The sequence below is a fragment of the Mus caroli genome, chromosome 13, assembly GCF_900094665.2.
Source record: "Mus caroli chromosome 13, CAROLI_EIJ_v1.1, whole genome shotgun sequence".
Classification (NCBI taxonomy): domain Eukaryota; kingdom Metazoa; phylum Chordata; class Mammalia; order Rodentia; family Muridae; genus Mus; species Mus caroli.
The window spans coordinates 68,981,247-69,008,908 of NC_034582.1; the positions used below are offsets into that span (position 1 = coordinate 68,981,247).

The following is a 27,662-nucleotide window of genomic DNA, read 5'->3' on the forward strand; positions in this document are numbered from 1 at the left end:
TTTGTACTTAAGAATTATGCCAGTTTTATTTATCACTGCACAAGAATAAAGAGACAAAGTCTGGTGCAACTCAAATCCCTTACAGCAAGTACTACCAGGCTGTTGATCATAATCTATGAAGTGACTCCTTGTTCACGAGAGCAGAATTCTAACAAGGCAAGTATGAGGGGAAACGCAGGTAAGCTATGATATATAATCACATAAGCTGGTCCTGTAGCTGTCAGGTTTCATCAGTAGGAACGGATAGCAGGAGGTACGGTGGCACAGTCAGACTCATTCAAGGTCTTGTCAATAACAGGTCTGTACTCCAAAGTAACCTTGGAGAAAAGAGTCAGGGTAAATTAAGGCATGAATATTTACAAACAGCCATTTCTTCTGTGCTTCTGTAAAATTAGGCCATCAAGTACATTTACATGCATGAGAACTTTAAGACAAAGGAGTCACAAGTTGGCTATATAAATTATGGTAATTCCTCCCACCCCATCTCTCTCTACTGCTTATGCTGGCCTCCAACTCAAGCTTCTCCTGCCTTAGCCTCCTGCTACCAGGTGAAGAGCCGTCTCTGTCATGACATTCTGCTCAATTGAATGAGTTCTCACAACAATGGACTTAATTTTCTGAAACCACGAGACAAAATCTTTAATTCTTTTAAGTTATTCATGTCAAGTATTTCATCACAGTGATAGAAAGATACTAATAATAGTCACCACTAACTCCCTACCACAAGCATCAGACATCTGATTATTGCCCAATGCTCTTCATCTGGTACAGAAGATGAGAACCAGTCCTATACAAGGGTCCCCGTGAACCACCCAGGCACTGGTTTCTGTTTCTAGAAGAAGCATGACTCACGTTACTTTTTTTCAGTGATATCTTGGTTCAGTTAACAACTGGTTTAAAACTAGGTTGCTTTCTAAACTGGTCAACCATCAAAAGCCAAATAGAGTGGCTCAGCACATCCCTGGGCTGATGCATGCCCACATACCTTCCCAGTCTTGATGTCCACATATGAGAGGGTGTGCTTCCTCCAGTGTTCCCCAAATGGCTTCTTCTGCTGTCCCTGGATGGGCTTGGAGTAATCATACTCATCGACCCGCACCTGAGGTAAAAACATACCTCCATCTCTCACCAGAGAACAGCATTAAAACCACAGAAAATATTAAAGATGCACAGACAAGCCCAGGAAGTAAACACTATGGCAAAGGGCTTTTAGAGCCAGGAGTGCAAATGTACAACATCCACTTCTGCATTTTCTCTCACAGCTCTGTAAGTAGATATTAGAATTAAATATCACTTACGTCATTTTTCCTTTGGCTCCATACACTGAGATTTCTTCAACTTTTCTCTTCAGCATTTTTAATTTAAATGGGCTTTTGTTTTGAGACAGGGTCTCTCTACATTGCCCTGGCTATCCAGAAACTCACTATGTAAACCAGGCCTCAAACTCAGAGATCCGCTTTCTTCTGCCTGCCAAGTGCTAGGATTAAAAGAACATGCCACTACATCCAAATTGACTGTTTTCTAAGTTTAGCATTTATACTGAAGAACTTTTAAGTGTCAGTACACTGACTGCTAATGAAGAAAACTTTACATCAGGAATAGGTTAGATGAGCAAGAGGCTCTTCAAATAAAAACCAAGATCAGACACCTTGCTGTTTCTACTGAGATATGGGAGGAGAAGCAAGAGGAAGTTCCTTACCTGAGCCAAAGGGCTAAAGCATAGCCCTAGCTGTACATTCCTGAGTACAGTATATGCCTGCTGATAGTAAGCAGGATCTACCTCAAATTTTCAAAGCCTTATTTAGCTCTGCTTCTAGCAATTAACTCTGAAGAAGCTCCTTGGTACATGTTTGCTTATGTCTCTTCTCATCCACTTGATCACTGCAGGTTAAATCAATACATGTTCATAGCAAATGAAACTTGTGCTTAGGCGCTTTTCTATTTACTCATCATCCTACACTGTCCAGAATCTGTGTACCCATCATGGAAAGTAGAACTCTAGTTGATGTATTCATCCTGAACTTGGAGCTACACCCAAGCTTCTTGTGTTTTTTACCACCACATATAGAATCCAACTTGAATGTTCTGTACAGACAACAGTTTGCATAAAAACCATGGCCAGGGCAGATCTCTAATTCCTTTTCCAAGCCTCAATCCAGGTTTGATGACTCAATAAGTCAGCATTTCCTGGTATGGTCACTGGCTGCACTTTACTATTAGCCCTGTTAAGAACCAGGCCTGTCGGTTATTATGTAGAAGAATGAGAACTGATCCATTCATATCTCCTTGTACAGAGCTCAAGTATAAGTGGATCAAAGAACTCCACATAAAACCAGAGACACTGAAATTTATAGAGGAGAAAGTGGGGAAAAGCCTTGAAGATATGGGCACAGGGGAAAAATTCCTAAACAGAACAGCAATGGCCTGTGCAGTAAGATCAAGAATCGACAAATGGGACCTCATAAAATTGCAAAGCTTCTGTAGAGCAAAAGACACTGTCAATAAGACAAAAAAGCCACCAACAGATTGGGAAAGGATTTTTACCAGTCCTAAATCTGATAGGGGACTAATATCCAATATATACAAATAGCTCAAGAAGCTGAACTCCAGAAATTCAAATAACCCCATTAAAAATGGGATACAGAGCTAAACAAAGAATTCTCAACTGAGGAATACCGAAGGGCTGAGAAGCACCTGAAAAAATGTTCAACATTCTTAATCATCAGGGAAATGCAAATCAAAACAACCCTGAGATTCCACCTTACACCAGTCAGAATGGCTAGGATCAAAAATTCAGGTGACAGCAGATGCTGGCGAGGATGTGGAGAAAGAGGAACACTCCTCCATTGCTGGTGGGATTGCAAGCTTGTACAACCACTCTGGAAGTCAGTCTGGTGGTTCCTTAGAAAACTGGACATAGTACTACCAGAAGATCCAGCAGTACCTCTCCTGGGCATATACCCAGAAGATGTTCCAACCGGTAAGAAGGACACATTCTCCACTATGTTCATAGCAGCCTTATTTATAATAGCCAAAAGCTGGAAAGAACCCAGATGTCCCTCAACAGAGGAATGGATACAGAAAATGTGGTACATTTACACAATGGAGTACTACTCATCTATTAAAAACAATGAATTTATGAAATTCTTGGGCAAATGGATGGATCTGGAGGGTATCATCCTGAGTGAGGTAACCCAATCACAAGTCACTTGATATGCACTCACTGATAAGTGAATATTAGCCCAGAAACCTAGAATACCGAAGATACAACTTCCAAAACACAAGAAAATCAAGAAGGAAGACCAACGAGTGGATACTTCATTCCTCCCTAGAATAGGGAATAAAATATCCATGGAAGGAGTTGCAGAGACAAAGTTTGGAGCTAAGATGAAAGGATGGACCATCCAGAGACTACCCCACCCAGGGACCCATCCCATAATCAGCCACCAAACCCAGACACTATTGCATATGCCAGCAAGATTTTGCTGAAAGGACCCTGATATAGCTGTCTCCTGTGAGGCTTTCCAAGTGCCTGGCAAATACAGAAGTGGATGCTCACAGTCATCTATAGGATGGAACACAGGGCCCCCAATGTAGGAGCTACAGAAAGTACCCAAGAGCTGAAGGGGTCTGCAACCCTATAGGTGGAACAATAATATGAACTAATCTGTGTCTCCAGAGCTCATGTCTCTAGCTGCATATGTAGCAGAAGATGGCTTACTCAGCCATCATTGGGAAGAGAGGCCCCTTGGTCTAGCAAACTTTATATGCCTCAGTACAGGGGAAAACCAGGGCCAAGAAGTGGGAGTGAGTGGGTAGGGGAGCAGGGCGGGGGGAGGGTATAGGGGACTTTTGAGATAGCATTTGAAATGTAAATGAAGAAAATATCTAATTAAAAAGTAAAAAATAAAAAAGAAGCAGGCCTGTTCTGCTTGCAAATGCTGCATGGGCTAACTCAAAGCAAGAAAAAGGTCTGAGAGTAAGAATATGAATAAAAGATATTGAAGGAAAAAGTGTTCTCCTTGATTTTGTTTTGGGAAAATAAATGAAGCACAGAAAGCAAGCAGGGATGAGACCTGGGTGCGCAATGTCAGGTCAAGGTGATGTATCTTGAAGACATACTTTGTAATCTTCCCTGGCATGAGCTCCCCGTGACTCCTTCCGAGCTTCTGCACCATATATGGTCTGCAGTGCACATAGCATCAGATTCTGCAGCTCCAGGGTCTCCACCAGATCTGTGTTCCAAACCATTCCTGGGGATACACAAGAACCAATCAGAGACAAATAGGACCCAGTCATGTAGGTACTCTGGACATAAAGCAACATACAGTTGTGGGGAAGAGATGGCTGGACAGCAGGCATGGAATAAGGTAGTGGTAAAAGCGACAGATACCAACCTATCCCAAGGAAGGCAGTATCCTCTGAGAGTACTGCTGACTCACCCCTGTCAAATGTCTTTAGATGCTTTAGGTCTCCATAGAGCTGACTGATTTTTTCACAGCCTTCTTGCAATACACTTCCCACACGGAACACTGCAGCATGGTTCTGCATCGACTATCATAAAACACCATTACAAATTTTTAGTGCACAGAAAAAGACAGGTAAAAACTCATACAACTTAATATTTTCTACATTTGATATATTTATACAACTTAAACTAGGAAATTCAGACTATGAGTTAAATTTAAACTTAATGTAATTCTTTTTCTTGGAGAAAGGGTCTTATTATATATGCTTGTGATCTTCCTATTATAGTCTTCCAAGTATGCCATTTTACCTTGGTAAAAATGAAATTCTGATTAAACTTAAAATATGTTTCTATGTATGTATCTCACAACAAATCTGTATGTCACTTAAAATCATTTTACTTTTCTGGCAGCATTTCTGGAACACAACTATCCTAGGGTCCAAGTGGGTTAGCAGTAGTGGGTACAGAAGTGGGAGGTCACGAGAGTAAGGAGCAACCAAGGCCTGGGAACCCTGGGGCCAGCTACTGTCCCACTGTGTTAGGGGCTAGGTTAGCTCCTGCCCATTTCACTCTCTCCACTTTCTGCCTTTGTTATGGTACAAGATTCCGTCTGCGGACATCTCTCTCAGAGCTGAAAGGCCTAAGTAAAGCAGCACAACTAGTTCTGGGCAATGAAATGTGAGCAAGGGAGAGATGCTGGCTTCGAAGTGAGCTGGGATGCAGTTTTTGATGGTCTTCCCCTTCCTACTGCCTGCAACACACATGACAGGCAGTCCTAGTCTGAGGATGGATGTCAAGCTCACATAAAAGAGTGCCAGAGACAGTCAAGTCCCGGGTGCTAAAGCTGCAGCTTATTTCTGCCCTAAATTAGGAACTCCAATGTTCCGTGTGGAAAGAAACACTTCTGCATGAGAGGCTCCTGATCACTTCTATCCGCTGCTGAGCAAACTGAGGAACAGGTCCTCCTGCTGTCAGCCTCAAGCACTCATGCAGGGCGGTGTCACTGTGTTTGATCCTACCTTCTGCATGTTTAGGCGCAGTTCTGATGTTCTTACACTTCCATCGGCAAATCTCAACTTGTCAAGATTCATAACCGATTCTTCGCCAGCATTTGCCTTAATTGAAGGAACTTTATCACCTTAAAAGAAAGCCAGAATTTAACATATGACAGAAAATCACTTATGGGGGAAAAAAAGAAAGATTTTGAATGCCACTCAAATTATATAATAGCCATTCCAGGAGTTTGGAAAGCACAGACAGAATATGAACCAACACTGTTTGGCACCAACCTAAGGAATGAGACCCTGACTCAGAGTCAGTTCTTAAGAACATATACAGAAAAAAAGATGCGTCATCAGACTTACTGTTACTCTAGTACGGAAATTGTCACCCTCAAGATAGTGGTCTCAATTTGAGATGTTAGCCTCACACGTTTTCTGATGAAGGAATACAGGTAGCTATCCTATGTGTCTTGAAAAGCTGCCTGCTGGTCTTGACTCTTGAGTTCTCTTAACAAAACCTCAAGATCATGACTTTTAGGCAGTAGGTACAACTTAGATGTAATGGTGAGCACTGGTGAGGCCCCAGGTTTGATTCCCTGTACCACCTACCATCCACCCACACCCCAACGAAAGAATCCTCTCTACTTTAAAAAAAAAAGTTCTGAGTGAGGCATTTAAAAAGTTGTTTTAGATGGCATATGCATTTTCTACTGAGAAATGCAGGCAATAACTGCTTCCAGCTACCTCCTTTCCAAGGACTCCAGGTAAATGGCTCTTATGTGTCACCCCAGGCATGCAAATAGTTCATTTTTCTTCCTCTCTCTCTTCTCTGTCTTGAGATAGTCATGAGCTCAGCATATAGTTCAGATCAGTCTTGAACTAACGTTCTTTGCTCGACCTTAGCCTTCTGAATATGCAAATTACAGGTTTATGTGCCTGGCTCCTTGCCTTTAAAACAATAATCTCTCAATAAAACCGACTTTTCTGATGATGTACATTTTTAAATTTTCAACACTACTATAAAAAGACTTGTACTTTAACACTATGAGACCATTACTCTTTGGGGGGAAAATATTACAAATCTTTTCATTTTTAAGATCAAAGACAGTGAAATTTGTTGTCTTTTGGTTTACATTTTTTTAGTAGAGCTTTTCAGGTTTTGGCAAATAGAGTCATGTTTAAGTAAAACCCCCACTAGACCAGCCTAGCAACCGTGATCTGTTTCTGCCTTATGGCTTGTGATTTCCAGAATTAAAATCACATGTGCAGGCTTTTGAGTCTTACTCTAAACATTTAGTCCTTTCATTGCTGAATTTAAAAATTCTTAATGTTTTTGTAGAACCTTGCCTATAAAAGTATAATATATTCTTTTAAAACAATTTTTCTCATTCTCAAAGCAGGGAATCTGAGTCTCTACTTTGCTCTAGATGAGATTTTGATCCTCCCAAAGGCTACATTTGGTGTCAGAGAAGATCCTTTGAACCCTGCTTATGCAACTGGACAGCACTAGGGATCAGGAACTGTCTTCACATTTAGACTTGTGCTATGGTATGACTAGGAGTGTGAAGATCCAATATGTAAAATGATTACCCAAACCTTTCTCTTTACCAGTGAGGCAAGGATGTGCTGGTCTCTGCACCATCACTACTGTTCATCCAGAATGCACCCGCTCTATATAAACTACACTGACATCCACAAGTAACAGAGGACAGAAAAATGGATGGGACAGGGAGAGGGATCTCTATGCCTCCTCATGAGGTATTCTTTCATACTGCTACTCTGAGAAAACAGACAAAACAGCTACCATGAAGGCTCCTTAGAGGTTGGCACTCTAGTAACCTCCTGGTTCTGATGTGTACAAACAAAACTACACTCCAACACAAGGTACGTTTTTCTGTTACAGTTTTAAGCTACCGTAAGAAAACCTCTGAAATTCATTCTATCCCTGAGGGGTAGGACCTATGTCATTCTTTTATAAATGGAGTTCTAAATCTTGTTTTTAAAACAGTCTAAAATTTTTCTATAATTACCAAGAAGTTACAGATTCATTTTTACTATTAATACTGGACTGCAAACATAATTTATAACAGACAAATAATAATCAACTTTCCCTCAAAATACCAATTTCTTTTTTATTTTTATTTTCAGCTCTTCAAGACAGAGTTTCTCTGTGTAGCCCTGGCTGTCCTGGAACTCTGTAGACCATGCTGACATTGAATTCATAATGATCCACCTGCCTCTACCTCCCTACTGCTGGGATTAAAGGCACTTGCCACCACTGCCCGGCAAAATACCAATTTCTTAACAGTGTCTTAAGGACATAAATCAACCGAGCCAGGAAACAGAGGCAGGTTGATATCTATGAATTCAAGGCCAGCCTGGCTGATTTATCAAGTTCTGGGCCAACCATAGCTATACAGTGAACTGTGTCTTAAAAAAGCAGCTGACCCCTGTTGCTGAATTAGGGAACGCTTAAAGAAGCTGAGGGGAGGACAACCATGTAGGAGGACCAGCAGTCTCAATTAATCTGGACCCCCAAGATCTCTCAAACACTGGACCACCAAACAGGAAGCAGACATCAGCTCATATGAGACCCCCAACACACATACAGTAGAGGACTTCCAGGTCTGTGTTCATTCAGAGATGAAGCAGCTAACCCTTAAGAGACTGGAGGCCCCAGGGAGTTTAGAGGTCAGGTGGGATGTTGGGTGGGGGCATCCACGTGGAGATGAGGTGGGGTGGGGAGGAGGTGTGGGATGTGGAGCAGTCAGATGGTGGATGGGGAAGGGTGGGGAATGGAATATAAATAAAATTAATTGTTTTGACTATTAATATTTCCCAGAACTAATCTCAACATCAATTCTGTTTCTATGGGAAAAAGCAGATTTCAGCAACAAATAAAGACTATGCAGGCTCCTAGAATGGCTTGAGAGCTGGAAGAGAACACATACCAGGCCTGCAAGATTCTGCAATGCTCAGGGCACAGGCTCTGCCAAAGACTACAAGGTCCAAGAGAGAATTTGCTCCAAGCCGGTTGGCACCATGCACTGAGGCGCAGGCAGCCTCCCCACAGGCATACAGACCAGGCACAATCTGATCCTGGCCATTCACATGCTTCAGCACCTGTAGGAATATTTCAGATGAAGCAACAAAATACCTATGCGTCCATATGCCTGCTTCCCTGGCAGACTTCCTATGCCTGAAGTAGCAAAAGTAAAGACTGTGTCTTCTCTATGTCACTCTCTTTAGTACATCCCCAGTTCTCCTTTTGCTCCAAAACTCTTGCTGTTTGCTACCAACAGGTCAAAGGATGGTTTAGGTTTCCCAGAGCGTCAGTCACCACCTGATTTAACTAAGGAATGTGACAGGTGATGGAACACTAAAGGGAGGAGGAGAACACGATCATCTGTGAAGGGGGGTAGTGGTACTGACCTCCAAACCAGAAGGACCAGCTGATAAGCACTTGTGAACTGCTTATAACTCAAGTATCAATTATATCACTAATTTATAAGTTCACTGTCAAAGTATTAAATAACATAGAAAATCAAATGTAAAATGGTAACAGTGCTTAGTATTGTAGGTATAAGGGAATTAACATTCTATTGGTTATTACCAAGTAGATGCAACCCCAAAGCATAACCTAGCCTCTCACTGCCTGGCGGGAATAGCATTTTATAACTAACATTACACTATCAAATGCACTGCATTCTCTAAGAGCTAGAGGGATTTTTGTGAAGTAGCCTTGTCACCATCACCTGTCCCTTGTAGTTAGTGGGAATCCCACCCATGTTGTAATGCACAGTGGGGAGGACTGGGATGGGCTCCTTAGTGACATCCACACCAGCGAAGATCATGGCCGTCTCTGAAATTCCGGGCAGACGTGTAGCCAGTTGCTCAGGAGGCAGATGATGCAACTGCAGGTAGACGTGATCTTTCTCAGGGCCACAGCCTCTGCAAATACAACACTGTAACATGTGGCAAAGAATGGTAAGAAAGAGCTAACTAAGATCACTATGTTAGACTGAACAATCTTTGATCTTGAGGAAAATGTCACCTTCATCTATGGTCAGTGTCCCATTGATGCTTTTTTCCTTCAAGTACTTGTTAATCATAGTGTGTCAGAGCACTTCTGTGAAGGACCAGCCAAGAACAGAGCCTATACTCACCAGTCTTACATCCTTGCCTTGGGTACTACGATTTCCTGTTTTCCTTGGTAAATATATTACAAAGTTTCCCATAACCCACCAGATTTCTACGTTTTAAATTAAAGTGTCAAACCCACATTAAGTCCCTAGATTAAAGCCAGGCACTTGGAACCTAAGGCAATTTCACTAAAAGACGAGTGACACACAAGCCCTGAAGAACACCTGCCAAAACACCTGTAATATTGATTAAAACAAATTAATTCCTAAGGCTGAGTATTAGCTGAGCCTGAGAATCTCAGCTCATACCAAGAATAAATGATGATACACTTATGTGAAGACTCTCAAAATATATGTCTTTAAGGATATATCATAAATTAGCAGGTGTTAGTCAAAAAATAATGACGTAGCTTTATTCTCTAACCCTAACCCTGAGGGCAGGGCACCTGTCTGCAAAGGTAGATGTGACCTATGGCTACCAAAGAGAAAAGTGGACACGTTTTCCACCTGCCTACACTCCTGCATCCCTGGAGGAGAATTACAGACCTTCCTTCACGGATCTCAAGAGTCATGGATCGAGACACAACATCTCTTGATGCCAGGTCCTTGGCTACAGGGGCGTATCTCTCCATGAACCTTTCACCTTGGCTGTTGATGAGAATCCCCCCCTCTCCACGACACCCTTCTGTGATGAGGCAGCCAGCACCGTATATACCTGTAAAAATCCAATGATTAAATGCTTATAAATGAACGAGCACTAGGAAACTACTTCAAATGGTTAATCCTTTTTTAGAAGCCACTTTTTTGGGAGTAGACACAAAGAACATTAAACTCCAAGAAGGAAAGTCAAGCAGGAGAAGGAATGTGTGACAAGCAGCAGCAGATTCGGGAATAAAGAGCACAGGAGCTTCAGGAACAGCAGCTCACTCCCAGGGTCTGACCCAGACTCTGACTAAACACCAGCCATGCTTAATAGATTTAATGTTTTTAAATATATCTTTATACCAAGAAATGCGGTAACAAGCCGGGCAGTGGTGGCGCACGCCTTTAATCCCAGCACTTGGGAGGCAGAAGCAGGCAGATTTCTGAGTTTGAGGCCAGCCTGGTCTACAGAGTGAGTTCCAGGACAGCCAGGGCTACAGAGAGAAACCCTGTCTCGAAAAACAAACAAAAAAAAAGTGCAGTAACAAGTTTAGGCAGGGATAAAACTTAGAGAATTTCTATCTTAAGTCCCGAAACAGCAAAAATTATTTTAATGGTTAGTATTTATGTTTCGAGTCTAAACATTCACTCACTGCATGTCTATGTTGGCCTAAACATTCATTCATTTCATGTCTATGATGGGTACTAAGAAGTCTATCCTCAGAGGCAAAAAAAAAAAGAGGTTTAAGTCACAGAGTTATTAAAGGGCAAAGCCCAAATTCAAACCTAATGATGAAGCATGATGAAGTTTTTTAATATAATTTTGTGTCCTTCAGTGTAAGAAAAGACAAGGGATGCCAAGTATTGAGTTTTAAGGGAAGAGACTAAATAGAGGTTATTTTAAAGCCAGTTTTCCTTTTATATGCCAAAAGGTTACATGCTCTAAAAGGGCTTTTCACTTTTCATAGCTTCAGTAACATCCGTTGGATAGTTTATTTTTTATATATTGTAAAGAAAGTATAAAAAATGAAGTGCTAAACACAGTACGTGACTGGCTCCAGAGGCTCAGAGACACTAGACAGAAACTGAAGTAAGAAAAGTAGCTCACTTATTTTTCATTCTCTATCTCTGCTCATCTCCCTCCTCTGACAGGAAGAGCTAATTTCTCCCACAACTAGTTCTTTCCCTCATCCAAATCCAGTACCTAATGTTGGCATCAGGTGCAGCTTGATCTGTTCTAACTTCACATCCCTCTTAGCACAGGTACCTAAAGCCCTGAAACCAAAATCTCTTATGATCTGCCTTTATGGAACCAGGAGACACTCTCCCTGAGGACTCAAGGTGGGAGAAGTGCACCACAAAGCAAGGAATAGGTATTGCATGCTTGAAATACACAGAAGAGCCCAGAGCCAGACAGGTATTCTGTCCTACCTGTGGGGTGGAACTGAACAAATTCTAAGTCCTGGCAAGGCAAACCAGCCCTAGTGACCATGGCTGTGCCGTCCCCTGTGCTGGTATGGGCAGATGTACAGCTGAAGTAGGTTCGCCCGTAGCCCCTGAAAACAAAAAACAGTGACTATAGGCATCAGTCCACACCAAACTTCCTCTTATATGGTGCAGTCTCTGGGGCACCAACCTCTAATGACCCCTTGCTTGTAATGTTCTCTGCCCCATGCATGTATATGCATGGCACACGATACGTGGGAGGCCATACTTGTGATGTTCTTAACATGGGATGGAGGCTAGGAGACAGAGAAGGGGAATATTGTATTTTTTGTACTTTGGTACTCTGTGCTTTATCTTCAAAGAATTTTGAATATATAACTTTTATAATGAATCTTAGTTAGGGTTTCTATTGCTGTGAAGAGACATGACCACAGCAACTCTTATAAAGGAAAACATTTAATTGGGGCTGACTTACGAGTTTTAGTCTATTGTCAGCATAGTGGGAAGCATGGCAGCATGCGGGCAGGCATGGTACTGGAGATGGAGCTGAAATCTACATTTGATCTACAGGCAGCAAAAGGAGACTGCCATACTAGGTCTAGCTGGAGTACATGAAACCTCTAAGCCTGCCTCCACAGTGACACACTTCCTCCAACAAGGTCACACCTTCTAATAGTGCCACTCCCTGTGCGCCAAGCATTTACACAGTCTAAAGGGGCCATTCCTATTCAAACCACCACATAATGAAAAAATTTAAATATTGGTTAATTTGTTATTTTCTTTGACTATTTCTCCCCCAGTTTTACTGTATATTTGTAAGATGTCCACATAATCAGATAATGTATACTGGTAACCAACTTCCATAATCAATTTCATTAACACATAATTTTACATAATTACCCTTTGTGGTGTGGGCACTTAAGACTCTTGGCAACTACCATTATTATAGCCAATATCTTATTAGATTTCAGAAACTGCTCATCTCTTGACTCAAATTGTTTTTATTTGAATATAAATGTCCCCTATAGTCTCGAGTGGAAAAGGCTTGGTCCATGGCAACTTGCATTGTTTGGGAGGTCGTGAAGCCTTGAGGACAAGGGACTTTACTGGAGAAAGCAGATCTCTTGGGGTACGTCCTTAGGAATACATACAGTCTTGGGCTAATGTCTTACACTTTTTGTCATGAAGTGAAGAGCTGTCTCCTATCATATACTTGTCCTGCTTAAACACATGAATCCATATTCCATAGACTGAACCTGCTGAAAACATTAGTCAAAATAAGCCTTTCCCTGTGTATTGTTCTGCTTGGTTACAGTGACAGTCTGGCCATGGTGAGTACTATAGCAAACATTTGTATAAATGATATATTCACGAAGTTGATTATGCTGACTTCATCCCCTTTGCATATACTGCTATGGTGGGACTGCCACACCTTGTTAGTTTCACTCTTCTGGCTTCACGTATGAGAGTTTGTGTGTGTATGCCTGATGTTGACAATGGGTGACTTTCTTCATTGCACTATATTTGATTGAAGCCAAGAGCTTGCCAACTAGCTAACTAGTCTCTGTAGCCAGCATATACTGGAGATCCCCACTCTGCCTCCTAAGTCATGAAACTACAGACAGGGTCACACTTGCTCAGTTTTATGTGGGTTCTGGGCATCCAAGGTCTGAGTCTCATGTGTAGGTGGCAAGTACCTTGTCTATTAAGCCATCTCCTCAGTATCCTTTAGCTTTTTGAGGAGCTTCCACATTAACTACCAATTTATACTCCCAATAGCCTTTAGACTTTTAGGGCACTTTTTGCTGTATCTTTTTTTTTGTTTTTAAGTTTTGTTGTTGTTGTTGTTGTTGTTTATGTGTCTGTGTGAGTTATGCAACATGTGTGTCAATACCCAAAGTGGCTACCTCCAAGCTGGAGCTACAGGGAGTTGTGAGCCTTCTGAAGTGAAGGCTAAAACCAGAACTTAGGTCTTCTGCCAGAGTAGCAGCTCTTAATACTGAGCAATCTCTCCATCCATTGTTTTGTTTAAGGAAAAACAAACAAACAAAAAACAAAAAACAGGCATTGCCATGGCATGTGTGTGGGAGTCAAAGGAAAACTTTAAGTTAGAGTTTATCTGTTATTCTACTATAAGTTCTGGAGATTGAACTCAGGTAGATTACCAGACTTATGGTGACTGCTTTTGCCCAGTACGGTAGTTTGAATACTTGGTCTCCAGCTAGTGGAATGTCTGAGGAGGTGTGTCACTGGGGTGGGCTTTGAAGTCTGGATTCTTGTCGTCTGAAACTGGAGGTTAGACTTAACATTTTCTTTTATAGGTTGCCTTGGTCATGGTATTTTATCAAGTAACTAAGACAGCTTGCTGCTTTTCCTCTACATCTTCATCAACATTTACCATCTGTATCATTACATTAACCATCTGCACAAATATGGATGTTACTTGAATTCTCCAGATGTTTAATGGTGCTGAGCACTTTCATAAATCTGCTGAGCATGTGTATTCCCTCCAATCTGGGAAAAACATTTATTCAGGTTCTATACCTATTTAAAAATGTTTTAACCTTCTTTCCTTTTCTTTTTTTTATGGGGGATGGGTGGGAGTAGGCAATGGTGGTAAAGTAGAATGAATCCAAGACCATGTGGATTCAAGACAGGCAAATACTCTACAACTGAGATATACCTTCAGCTTATAACTTTAAAAATGGTAAAAATGAAATCATATTAACTGAAATGTACTTATTTTCATCATGTAAGCAGATAGTACTTTTTAGTACTTTATGATTCTAATAATCAGTATACTTAGTAAACAAGAAAGCAGGAAAGCTTATCTGAAAATACCATGTAACTCTCTAAGATTACTATTTATATTAAAACAGGTAAAGTAAGCTTTATAATCCCAAATTTTGCTCCATTATGCTCAGAGAACATCTATATTTTGACAAAGGTACCAAGGCTGGGAAAGGTTATCTTCCACATGAGATGACATGAAGGCCTACGTCTGACCCATTGCTCTGAACCACTTTAACAAAATAGCAAACACTCCCGCCCCCACACTGACACTGACTTTTTATATAAGAAATTAAATACAACAAAAGCCTACCCAGTAGCAATAACAGTGTTTTTTGCTCTTATTCGGTGTATGGACCCATCTTCTATGCACAGTGCAATGACACCACGGCACTCCCCATTTTCCATCAGAAGATCCAGTGCAAAATATTCCACAAAATAACTGGTGTCATATCGCAGAGACTGTAAGAAAAGGATCCTACATTTCAAACTGCATTTAAGATCAAGATTAAACCAACACCCCAGTATGGCCAGACTTGGGGCTGTAGTAGGCAGTGCTGACTAGCCTATTTGCATACACATAGTAGAGTCAGCACTGGACAATGCTACCAGGGGTGGATTTGATAGTCCTGATGGTTAATGCAAGGAACTCTAAAGAGCATAGGCAAACTCTCAAAGCAACCACAGAACAAGCACATACTGTCATATTTTTTTCAGTGTCCTCAGCCTAAAGGAACCTACTGGTGCTCTAATTGCATGTTAACCAGTTGTCACTACCTTCTGAAGACAGAGCTGAGATTATTGATTATCTGGGACATGCCAAAATAGGCTATCTAATGTAGTGTTTCTCAACCTACCTATTGCTGCAACCTTTTTATACAGTTCCCTCATGTTGTGGTGACTCCTAACCTTAAAATTATTTTTGTTGCTACTTCATAACTATAATTTTGCTACTGTTATGAATGGTAATATAAATAGGTGTTTTCCAGTGGTCTTTTGTGGGTTGCAACCCACAGGTTGAACCACTGATCTAGTGACTACTGTCCCTCAAGACTTAATCCAGTTAAATGGTGAAGTATTAAAATATATCAATCAGTTCAGTAACTTAGAGGTGATAAAAGCACATTAATATACTTAGTGCTCTTTTAAGGGGCTGGCTACTGGGAGTCTGATTACACATGCCCCAGTGAGTATATGGGCAAAAGAAACTGGTCTTGTTTTCTTTTTTGGTGGTGGGAATCCAGGAGGTTGCACAAGATTGGGGGCACACCTGGGAAGATTGAGAAGTGAGTGTGACTAGGGTACATGATGTGAAACTCCTCCCCCCAAAAAATCAGTAATAATATTATGTTAGAAAGGAAGAGGACTTTCTCTGCTCTTGGCATGTTATGCAGCACAAATTCAAAATAGTAAGAACTGATTGCCAACTCAACTTTCCAATACAGACATAAGGAGTAACATACTGTCTTAGAGACAGCGTTCACAATATGTGTTCAATACTTTCAGATTAATAATTATTGCAGGTACCTTACTATCTGTGTTATTTTTTTTGTCAATTTGACAGACTAGAATCATCAAAGAAAGACCCTCAACTGAAAAAAATGTTACCATAAAATTGGACTGGAAGCAGGCCTTTGGAGGTATTTCCTTTACTGGTGATATGACGGGGCCCAGCCACTGGGTGTGGTGCCATACCATGGCAGGTCCAGGGCTATATATAAAAGTAGGCTGAGCAAGCCATAGGAAACAAATCACAAGCAATGTTCCTCCAAGGATTGCACAGCAATTCCTTCCTCGAGCTCTTGCCCTGACTTCTCTTCATGATGGACTAAAACTATAAAGTGAAACAAAACCTTCCCCTAAGTTGATTTTGGTTACGGTCTTTGTTACAGCTATCAAGGTAGAACATTGTTTTTTTTTCTTTTTTAAAAAAATAACCCATAGGGTGATTGCCTCCTGTCCTATGACATTTCCACTGTTATCATAAACACCATCCTTAACACCAAGTCAGCCTTACTCTTCCATACAAGGTGTGTAAGAGTGAGTGGCCTGTCCGATCAGCCACACAGCAACACCGATGAGCCTGCCCGCCTTTCCCAAATTTGAGGCTCTGTCCACCAAATGCACGCTGATAAATCTTCCCATCTTCAGTTCTGCTAAATGGCATACCGTAATTTTCTAGCTGTGAAACACAAAACAAGCAAAAATATATTATCTTAAACAAGTAAAAAACAAAACAAACAAACAAACAAAAAACCTCATTTTTGTACCAAATTTGCACCAAACCCAAAACCTAAACTTCAATACTAGCATATTCTATGAAAACACTGATAATTCAGGGAGAATAAACTATCTTCTTAAATGAAGTGAATAGTTATAGGAAAAACTTTCCTCATTGGTTCATCATTATCAGGGATGGGACCCTAGAGCTCAATTGCAGTAGGCATGCATTCTCCAAGAGCCTTATCCCCAGCCCTTTTTTATTTTTACACTGATTCTTTTGTAATACAAGCAGAGCACATACACAAGAGTTTCCCGTCAGTTACCTCAACCACAGAAGCAGGAGCTTGCTCTGTCATGTAATGGATGGCATCCTGATCCCCCAGCCAGTCGGAGCCTTTCACAGTGTCATAGAAATGCCATCTCCAGTTGTCCTCTTCCATGTTCCCCAGAGCAGCATTGATACCTCCCTGGAAACACCATACAACTGCTTATATATCGTAACAGTCTCTGCAGCCCACCTCCTCCCTCAGATCTGATTCAGAGACAGCAAACTCCATATGTGGTGACTCTTCGTGAGGGTTAAGGAGCTGTAAGGCAGGACAGATTCCAAGTCATGAGACTTCCCGAGTAGACAGATGGCTTAATTCTTATTTGTGATGGGAATGTTACTTGATCTCCAGGCCTGTAAAGACTAGAAAAGATTCTTGTAACTTAGCCATTGTTTATCTACCTAACAACTGAAGATGTTCAACAAATCTATCTGGAAATTGTATACAGAGTCTCACTGTATAGCCTACCTTAGAACTTCCTTTGTAGACAAGGCTGGCTTGAACTCATAGAGATTCTCCTGCCTCTGCTTCTACCTCCTTCCAAAGTACTAGGGTCACCATGCCTGGTCTCCATCTTATATTTCAATTCATCGCTTTCATATAAACTTTTTATAAGAGAAGGTACCTGTATATGATTTGATTGTTTCTCAATCATTCGTGTATCAGAAGGAGACACAATACACAGTACAATGGTGGACCCTTTAGCCTTTGGGGATATGTCCTCTTGAGAGGAATTAAAGTAGTTTTCACTAGATCTTAGATAGTTCTTGTAAGTGTTCCTGTAAAAAAGCAAGACTAGTCCAGTCACTGAGCCACCGCTGTGGACTCAGTTGCCGCCCCCTCCAGCCTCCTAGCATCCTGATAATCCCTGTTGTGTTGTATCCGGTCCCCCTCCTCCTCCCCACTTCCCTGTAGCTGTCTGTCTTCTGCAGGGTTTCCCCCGAGGAAAAGCAATCACATCCTTTGTCTCCTGTCCAGAACCTCCACTCTTTCCACCCCTTTGGTGATGTAAGTAAGGGTGATGGCCTGCTTCCTGCAGGCACTGAGGATTATACCCATGTAAGAATTCAACAGGGAAACGGCAAGAAGACCCTTACTACTGTCCAAGGGATTGTTAATGATTTACCACAAAAAGGAACTAGTGAAGGCATTTAAGAAGAAATTTGCCTACAATTGTACTATAGTTGAGCATCCAGAATATGAAGAAGTAATTTAAATTCAGGTGACCAGCACAAGAACACATGCCATTTTCTGATAGAGACTGAACTAGCTAAGGACAAGCAGCTGAAGGTTCATGGGTTTTAACTGCAGTGACTCTCTGAACCTTATGTGAGAACTTTCTTGCAATGAGTACAATTTCCATTCTGTCCCTTGTCAGGAGTTTAAAAACCTCAAAGCCTATATAATGTAACAATCTGGGGTCCTCTTCTAATCTGGACTAGTGTAACTCCTTCATGCAATAAATTGAAAAGAGCCATGTTGCTTAGTCTTCAAGTCCCTCATTTAAACAGCTCAAACAGTAAGCCCTGGCAGCTTACATCCTGAAACAGAGCGATAACAATGTTTCAGCCAAGCATAGAGTCCCCTGCACTAAGAGAATTTCACCATTACAATGGCCCAGGTGAAAGAGAAGCTGGAGTACCACACCAGCTACACCACTAGAGGGAGTCCCTGGCGGTAAAAAGAACCCCTGGTGTCCGACTAGGTAGGCAGAATTCAGAAAGGGCCACCTTTTCAGAGAGGTCATAAACATATTGCTGGCCACCAGGGTCATCTCTTGAATCAGATACATCCTAGCCGAGAGACACTAAAGGGTGAAGCCAGCCTGTTATTAGTTAAACTTATGACAAGAAAATACCAAACTGATGCCACAGGTCATGTGGCTAGCTGCAGAGGTTTCAAATCACTAGCAGCAGAGTGTCATATGAAGTAACAAACTTTTGTTGTTGTTTCACTTTGATTTTTTTTTCGTTGTTTTCTTTTCCCTTCCAGTTTTAATGTTATGTAAGGTATTTAAACCTTTATTTAAATAAAACTTGTTTTCAGGAAAAAAACAAAAACAAAACCCAAAACTAAGTCTATCTATTTTCTGGTCTTTGGTCTGGTAACATGACTTCTTCCTCTCATAAGATCATAGCATGGTGGAATTTGCCATTTTACATTGCTGGCAAGGGACTCCTCACCAAAGGCCAAATGTATAGGGCTACCCAATTTTTGGACTTTAAATACACATATCTTATTTCCTTCTCCTTTCAATTGTTGTTCAGTAAGCTTTGTAAAAGCTGACCTAAGCTGCATTTCTTCCCTTTTCATTACTACTGTGCCTCAGTACTCCCAGTTACGGTGTCCTTCAGTTTGGATGAGTTACACGAAAGAACTAAGAACCTTGTGGGAACCGAATCAATGTTAGCTACTTTCTTTTCTTCTTTATCCAACCCCTCCAATGTAAAGACAAGATGACCTTTATAACTTTTAGTTACATATTTATAGCAGGATACAAAAGCTATTTTGAAATAAACTGTGTAACTGATAGTACCCATCACTTTACTGTTGCCTGAAAACCAGGCCACAAATGCTGTCTTCTGAGAACTCTCAAATCTCCAGAACTAGACTTACTCTACCTACAGCTAATTCTTCTTAATAACTAGTTGCCAAACTATTTTCTCCCGCTGTTATGACTACACTACCTATCACATTACAACTTTACAACAGTAGTAAGAATGATTTAGTCTGGTCTCCTTTTTCCTCTAGGCCATAATTTCTTCCAGTATGTTTTAATTCCTTCACTTACAAACCACCTTTGCAACCAAGTGCTCAAAGCATGCTTCAACAAAAACTGAGATGAAGGAGGCTTTTACAGCTCCTAGAAGCCATCAAACTTTGCTATTGGCTTAGAAAAAATGAATCCACATACCAGGAAAGATAACCAAACATGGTTCTCCCACCCATCTAAAGATTAGTGTTACTAACAGTGATCCCAGTGATCCAAGAATAAAAATCCTTGTCATTTTCTACACTTGAGAGGTTCAAAGTCCTGTGTTTTTCTATTCTTTACATCCATGCCATCAAAGTTCCCCGTTATCCATGTAGTGTAGATTTTGATGATCCCCAAAAAGGCACGTGGATGGTGGAACCTTTAGGAGGTGAAGCCTAATGAGAGTTTAAGCACTGGGGTATGTCCTTGAAGGGGATATGGTACCCTGACTTCTCTATTGTTTGTACTTCCTGGCTGCCCTGAGATGAGGAAAGTAGCATCCTGTACCATATGCTCCCTCAGTGATGTAATGTGCTGCCTTAGGCTCAAAGAGCTTAGCCACATGATCCACAGCTTGGCTGGAATCTCTGAAACCACAAATCAAACTAAGTCTGACTCTTTTTAAGTTTATTATCTCAGGCATTTGTCTCAGTGATAAAAAGCTGTCTAAACTTAAGATCTGGACTGTGCAAATATATATATATATATATCAACCAGGGAATAAATGTGGAAGAAAATATGTCTCCATGATAGGGAGACATACAGGAGGCAGGACAGCTGGAAAAAGACCCATGTATGAAAATAACAATGAGGTGCCAATCCCACAATGGTCCCGAGGAAGAGATTACCAGCAGTGACTTGGAAAGTGAGAATGAATGATGAACTGGATGCCAACAACTGTGGCTGAAGCTTAATAAGAAGGCAAGATTTGTATTATAGGAGAGGTGCTGCTGTACAAGATCTGTTGGCATCAAAAGAGGGCCTTTTTCTTACCTGTGCTGCAACAGTATGTGATCGGGTAGGAAAGAGCTTTGTAAGGCATGCAGTATTAAACCCTGCCTCAGAAAGGCCAAAGGCAGCTCGCAAGCCTGCCCCTCCAGCGCCTACAACCACAGCATCAAATTCATGATCCACCACTGGGTATTGAGTAGAAATCTGAAAAGGAAATTCAGCTATTCATTACATATTTAACTTCATAAAACATCAAGACTATAATTACAAAATAATCACAGGAAAGAATAGCTGCTGTGCACAGAAAGAAGGCTTTCAATCCTGTTCTGACCTGAGTGTGCATTCTTGGTGTTGAAGTGTGGTACAAGGAACCAGCAGTCAGATTTCATGGACAATAGATGGACTGCTACACACAGACACACACTCACACACACACACACACACACACACACACACACAAGATTATTTTCATTTTATTTTACTTTTTTTGGTTTTGAGACATATTTTGCTCAGACTGGCTCAAAATTCTTCATCCTCCTGCTTCTGCTTCCCCAGTGCTGGGAGTAAAAGTACATGCTATCACATATCACACCTAGCTTTTAATAAAAAAGTGTTTTTGAGAGCACTTCAAATTTTTAAGATTCCAATCTTTCTATTCTACTACCAAAGCAGGGAAGTGTAAAAGCAGAAGAAAACATCAACACAATGAGCTCTAATTATTATCTATCTTCTTCTCAATGGTTTTACTCCTATGTTCATAAGCACATCCATTTGTCTACAGGAACTCAGTGTACAGACAGCTTCTTCAACTGTGATGTACAAGTCTCTCTTGAAAACAATGTTGCTTTTAAGTTAGCACATTTCAGTTTGCCTGGGCACAGACCACAACTATATTTCAAGTTTATATTTAGGGAGAAGGTCTGTGTGTGAAGATTTATTGCTGAGAAATTGTCAAGCAATATTCTATAACCTTGCTAGTTCATATGATAAAAACTTGTGAGTAATGTTCGTATTTTTTAAACAGAAAGCAAAAGAGGCTAAATACAGAGGAGTCTCAACACCAGTGGCCATAGTCTTATTTTGTGCAGGAATTCCACTGTTCATCACAGCATATACAGCTCATTAATATTTTCTTATTTTGTTACTTTACTTGAATTTAGAGTTTAGTTTAGATAAAGATTTGCCAGCAAAAATGTCAGTATTTATGTAAGTATTTTTGTAAGTATTACACTACACACATTTGAGCATACAATTAATATTAAAAAAAAAACAACTTTCCTTTAAATATGTCCAATATTCAAATATATTAAAATTAGATCATAATCCTTCAAAACAAGAAAAGTTTGCAAGCTGGGCTTAATGGTGCACACCTTTAATCCCAACAGAGTTAGATGGATTTCTGTGAGTTTGAGGCCAGCCTGATCTACATAACAAATCCCAGGACAGCCAGAGCTACATAGCGAGACTTTGACTTGAATAAAACAAAAACAAGAATTGTTTATAATTGAGCATTAAACTTACTGCATCTGAAACTTTAGCTGATGCCTTCTTGTTCTCACCGACAGAGAAGTGAAAGCCACAGGTCTGTTTTTGGAGTGCTCCTGGCCACTGCAGGGAAATAAACAGTGTTAGGTCTTGAATAACAGAAACAGAAGGGAATGAATTAGAATTTTCCTTCTAAATTGTTAACTTTCCTATATATCAAGTTGTTTTCATTCTTCTAGAAAGTTGGGATCCTGACTAAGAGGCAAAGACTCAGGTTTTGTCCTCTCTACTAACTTGGCATTCTAGAAAAGCCTTTTCCAAAATAGCCTGTTTCCCAACAGGGTACTACTGACCCTTGCTTTGCAGTATATTATTCTGTTAACTCAGTAAAGAATGGCAAAGAAATCCATATTGCTGTGTTTTCTAAATATGAAGCATTTTTACTGGCTCCATCTTAACCCTTCCCATATTGGCTCTCTGCATGGCCTTCAAGAATTTTGGTTTTAAGGAAATGAACTAGAGAGCATACTGGGAGACTTGTACTCTGGAACAGGCTACTACTTATTGAACCAAGGTAACCCTTAACCTTAGGGATGAAATCATGTATGCCTTTAGCATATATAACCAAGACTTTAGCCACACACCCTCTCATGGATCAGGCCTGTTCTCCCTGACTGGTTACCCTTAGCCTTCCTCAGGAAACTTCTCTAACTCCCCACATCCAAGGTTAACCTGGTGTCAGTGAAATCAGTCCACTGTGAATCCAGTCAGCCATTAAGGGAATACATTTTTCGTTTTACTTGCTCTACTTAAAAAGACCAAAATATAATGAAGAGACTTGGACATATCCCCCCAAAAGTTCTAGGTAGTCAAGTACACTTAGTAATCAGAAACGGGGAAGTCAGGAAGGATCATAAGAATTGCATGTTTTTACTGGAGTGGAGGCTGTCCCTAAAGCCCTGAATAAACTATTCTATATTATACTGTTGTGTGGCTGGTCCCTCAGGGTCCACTGAGACATTCCCTTCCCCCTTACCTCACCACACACCCATAGAACATATTTCATATCTCTTTCTCTTTTTATAAACACATTATAAGTAAATCTGAATTAGTAATGTGACAGATTTCAACTTTACAATATCCAGCCATTAACTTGTTTTCATTGATGAAGCAACTTTTTAAAAAGTCTTTATGATTAAATTTTTGGAAACATGAACATGAATGAGGAAATTCACCTACATTGTAACAAAAAAAGCCACTTATACCTTGTCCTGTAGGACAAGTGTTCTAATTTAAAAGGTTGGAGAGAGGCTGAGAAGAGCAGAGGCTATTTATTAATTATCCTCAATAAGCAAAGTGCCTCAGTAAGCTACGTATCTCATCAGCTGAAGCTGGTACAAATCACCTTCTAAACAACTCTTGCAATTATTAAATCACCTTATGAAGATCTAAAAATTGCTGGCACTGGAGAGGAAGTAAGTAGTTTAAGGTAACTAAATTCTTTTATCATTCAGAAAATTGATGTTTAAAAATCTACTGCTACAGAAATGAAGGTAAATACTAGTGCACAATAGTACTATTTTAGAAATTGCTTCCATTACTGAACAAAATAGTTTATTCCTCATCTATAGAGCTTTCATCATCTTAATTTAAAAAAATAACCATATGAAGTTATTTTCATTAAAAAGGTTAGCTTTTGGGTTGGAGAGAGAGCTCAGTGGTTAAGAGCACTGACTGCTCTTCTGAAGGTCCTGAGTTCAAATCCCAGCAACCACATGGTGGCTTACAACCATCTGTAATGACATTGGAAACCCTCTTCTGGTATGTCTGAAAACAGCTACAGTGTACTTACATATAATAAATAAATAAATCTTTTTTAAAAAAGGTTAGCTTTTAAGGAAGCCAGATGACTCAGTGGGGCAACGATGCTTCTTGCTGAGCCTGAGGACAGAAGGACTTGCTCTGTAGGGGAGAAGCCATACCCTCAAGTTGTCTGCTGACTTCTCTATAGTATGTGTGAACACATACAGACAAATGTAATAAAAATGTTTAATTTCACTATTTTAAAGTAGAGATCCTTAAAATACAGCTCAAAGGGATATCTACCCCTGACTTGGATAACTACAGCTTAAACTTTCAGAGGCTACCTCACAAGTCTCATGATACACACACACACACACACACACACACACACAAAAACCCTTGAAGGTCAGAGGGAACTATAGACCCAAATTGTGTACTTTCTCCACTATCTGAAGATCTTTGGGGCAAATCCCCAAGAAACTCCAAATTTAGATTACAATCCTGGTTATGAATAAATACTAAGCCAGAGTCTTCAAATGAACCAAGAACCACATCACAACATACTGAATTGAATGTCACGGGTTTTATGATGATCCTGAAAAGCCAAACAAAATAGTTTGACTGTAGAGGCCTAACTAAATCAAATAATTTCTAGATATACCAGTAAAACATTAAAAACAACTCATCCAAAGAAAAAATGTATTCTACTATGATGCTTCATGTATTTTTCCTAAGAATTTTTACAAACTTTATAGAAGTCAGCTGTCCTTGTTCTTATTTTTCCTTTAAACGTGAGTCACATCAGTGTATTGGAACCATGCAAAGCAAAACAAAGGCAAAATAAATCTGATGAGCTGATAACTTGAAAGTGTTTGTCAATACAGAAAACCTTGACAGGACAATACAATTCCTTGTCTTCAGCACTTCTCAGTTGGTAGTCACAAATTTCTTTTTCTGCTAACTTGATTCTGTTCTTTGGTAAACTCAAATTCCTCATAAAAAAAAAAAAAACACAAACTTCAAATGCCAACGAATATTCAGTTAGAGGGCAGAATTTTCATAGGAACAGCCATCCTCATAAAGAGATTTTCTTAAAACCAAAAGGCGTATTTTGAGAGGTGCCATTTGTGTGTCAATCCTGTTTTTCCTGTCTTATTATCCTGCTTACTAGTTCTTAACCACAGAACAGTTATGAAGCACCACCACAAAGGAGGTAACATGCTGCAGCTAATATGATTCAACTAAGGGAGGTCTGAAAGAAATAGTTTCCAATTATGCCCCTATGCAAAGAAAGTTGTGCAGCCTGGTCTCATATGCTTAGAACCGTACTCTCACTTTCAACTGGAATTTTACTCCAGACTGAAATAAAAGTCAATATCTAGGTCTTAGTCTCCAGAGGAATCACTGAGCACCAGCCTAGGATGAGGACACACTGATGTACAAGAAATGAAGTAAAAGAATTGATTTTATAAAGGATTTATTAAAAGGCTTGCTTAGGAGACATTAAGTCACACAAAATAGTATTTAGCTAAGGAAGTGTTGCCTTCAAAAATACCCCAAAGATAGGACTATAGTAACCAGGTGTACTGGCTAGTTTTGTGTCAACTTGACACAGCTGGAGTTATCACAGAGAAAGGAGCTTCAGTTGAGGAAATGCCTCCATGAGATCCAACTGTAAGGCATTTCCTCAATTAGTGAAATTGCTCAATTAGGGAAAGGCCCCTTGTGGGTGGGACCATCTTGGACTGCCAGTCTTGGGTTCTATAAGAGAGCAGGCTGAGCAAGCCAGGAGAAGCAAGCCAGTAAGGAACATCCCTCCATGGCTTCTGCATCAGCTCCTGCTTTCTGACCTGCTTGAGTTCCAGTCCTGACTTCCTTGGTGATAAAAACAGCAGTATGGAAGTGTAAGCCAAATAAACGCTTTCCTCCCCAACTTGCTTCTTGGTCATGATGTTTGTGCAGGAATAGAAACCCTGACTAAGACACCAGGCCTGTTGGACATAAGTAAAATGAAGGATTCTAGGATGTAAATGTTTCTTCAGCAGGACTGAGCAGCCGTTAGACTCCTTCCCTTAACAAAGGAGACAAACCGAATCACAACTAGTAAGCCCATTTCTCTTTCAAAGACCATTCCTCTAGAAGGCCGTCCCGGGTGACAATCAACTTTAAATATGGTATTCCATAAAGCTCCACTTCTCTTCTTAACAAAGCCTAATTCTGACAGCTGGACGAGATGCCCATAGGTAGGAACAATAAAGATGCACTTAAAAACAATTCAGGCAATGAAAAATACCTTTGCTGTGCAAATCTCCCACCTGCCTAAGTGGCCAGACTTTGCAGTCTCCTGTCTCTGTCTAAACTGGTCAAAGCATAAACTGGATCTGGGATAGAAAGGAATTTAAGGCTGCCAACATATGTGGTAAGCATAAACCTAAGGTGTATACAAGTTAATAAAAATCTTCTATCCTTGACTGTTCCTTTTGGGCATTAGCCAGAGCTGGGCTCAGACTATCATTATTATTATTATTTTTTTTTTTTTCCTGAGTGTGTGGAGTGAATCCTGGGCATGGGGTGGGCTCACCTATTTCTGCTACAAAAGAATTCTGCTACAATTATAGGTGGCTGACTTATTATTTCCTGTAAAGGGCTTCAATGATCAGTACTTAAAACCCTTCTTGCAGAGCCCAAGGGATAGAGGTGGAAGAAGGTGTTTGTGGCAGCAAATACAAATCACAGAAATTATCAAGGTTTGAAAATGCCTTCTGGTCTTGCAAGAATAGCTGCCAACTAACCCTTGAACATTTCATTGAACATGCATTTTAATATCTATTTCAGAAAGTAGACAACTGCAGCCATAATTTGATGCACAGTGCAAGTCGCTGCTGTTCAATGTCTTGGAGCCTTTACTTCGTAATTAAATTGTTAAGTAGGTAGGTGAGACAGTTCACTTTAAAGAACATGTCAAATTTAGTTTGCGTTAATAAAACCTTAGGGGTGTGACGAATAACAGGTGACCGGGGAAGAGTGCACTGAGACAAGATCTGACAATCTGGGAGGCCAACTCGGACCCCTGCAACCCTGAGCCACTGTGTACCTCTTCAAATGCAAAAAAGAAGTCGCAAGACTAGATGAACACGGTGCAGAAGTCTCACCTGGTATCTTCAAATATCTCTCTGATATTTAAAAACAGTAGCTAAGGCCACTACACAAAACCTGTAAGCTCATCACTTATACGTCTTAGTGTCAACACCCAGACTACCAACGGATTACTCGCAGACCTGTCCGCATCCAGAATGCCACAGGCCGGTCCCTCCCTTTAACCTTGGAGAACTTCGCTAGACCAAGACAGGGAAGGCCAGACTCCACGCCCGCGACCTCGGGGTCGTGACCTTCGCCGGTAGCAGTCGGCTTCGGCCCACTGCACTTTCCCAGACCCAGGCCAACTCGGGTGGGATCGTGGCACACTCCTAGTGCCTGCCATTTCGTGGCACTAACTCACCGCCCCAGTTAACGCCAAGCGCCGCCCGCGAAGAAGCCTCGAAACTGCGCCAACCCCGGCCATGTCTGCCTTCCCGCAAGCCCCAGCGACAGACTGCGCTTGCGCACCGCGTCGCGCGGGTATCGAGC

General features: G+C 40.8%; 1 protein-coding gene and 1 pseudogene across 1 annotated transcript; one reads left to right on the plus strand and one right to left on the minus strand.

The window, feature by feature from the left end:
- Positions 1-27,642, minus strand: Sdha (succinate dehydrogenase complex flavoprotein subunit A). Its single transcript, XM_021179823.2, has 15 exons — positions 27,535-27,642; positions 22,269-22,355; positions 20,790-20,951; positions 17,036-17,179; positions 16,507-16,671; positions 14,803-14,951; positions 11,685-11,809; positions 10,158-10,326; positions 9,225-9,420; positions 8,421-8,592; positions 5,488-5,606; positions 4,443-4,554; positions 4,123-4,253; positions 986-1,099; positions 1-317 (listed from the first exon to the last, which is right to left on the minus strand). The coding sequence occupies exons 1-15, from the start codon at positions 27,595-27,597 to the stop codon at positions 231-233; spliced, it is 1,995 nt and encodes a 664-aa protein (XP_021035482.1). The 5' UTR covers positions 27,598-27,642; the 3' UTR covers positions 1-230.
- On the plus strand, positions 17,270-18,346 carry LOC110308417 (annotated as a pseudogene).
- Positions 27,643-27,662: the final 20 nt, after the last annotated feature.

Bases quoted from the DNA above. Each gene is read 5' to 3' on its own strand.
- Sdha (XM_021179823.2), bottom strand. From the start codon at position 27,597: ATGGCCGGGGTTGGCGCAGTTTCGAGGCTTCTTCGCGGGCGGCGCTTG. The intron at 20,952-22,268 runs GTAAGTTTAATG...TTTCCTTTTCAG, and splicing joins CAGCTAAAGTTTCAGATGCA to ATTTCTACTCAATACCCAGT. The intron at 11,810-14,802 runs GTAGGCTTTTGT...TTTTGTTTTCAG, and splicing joins AACACTGTTATTGCTACTGG to GGGCTACGGGCGAACCTACT.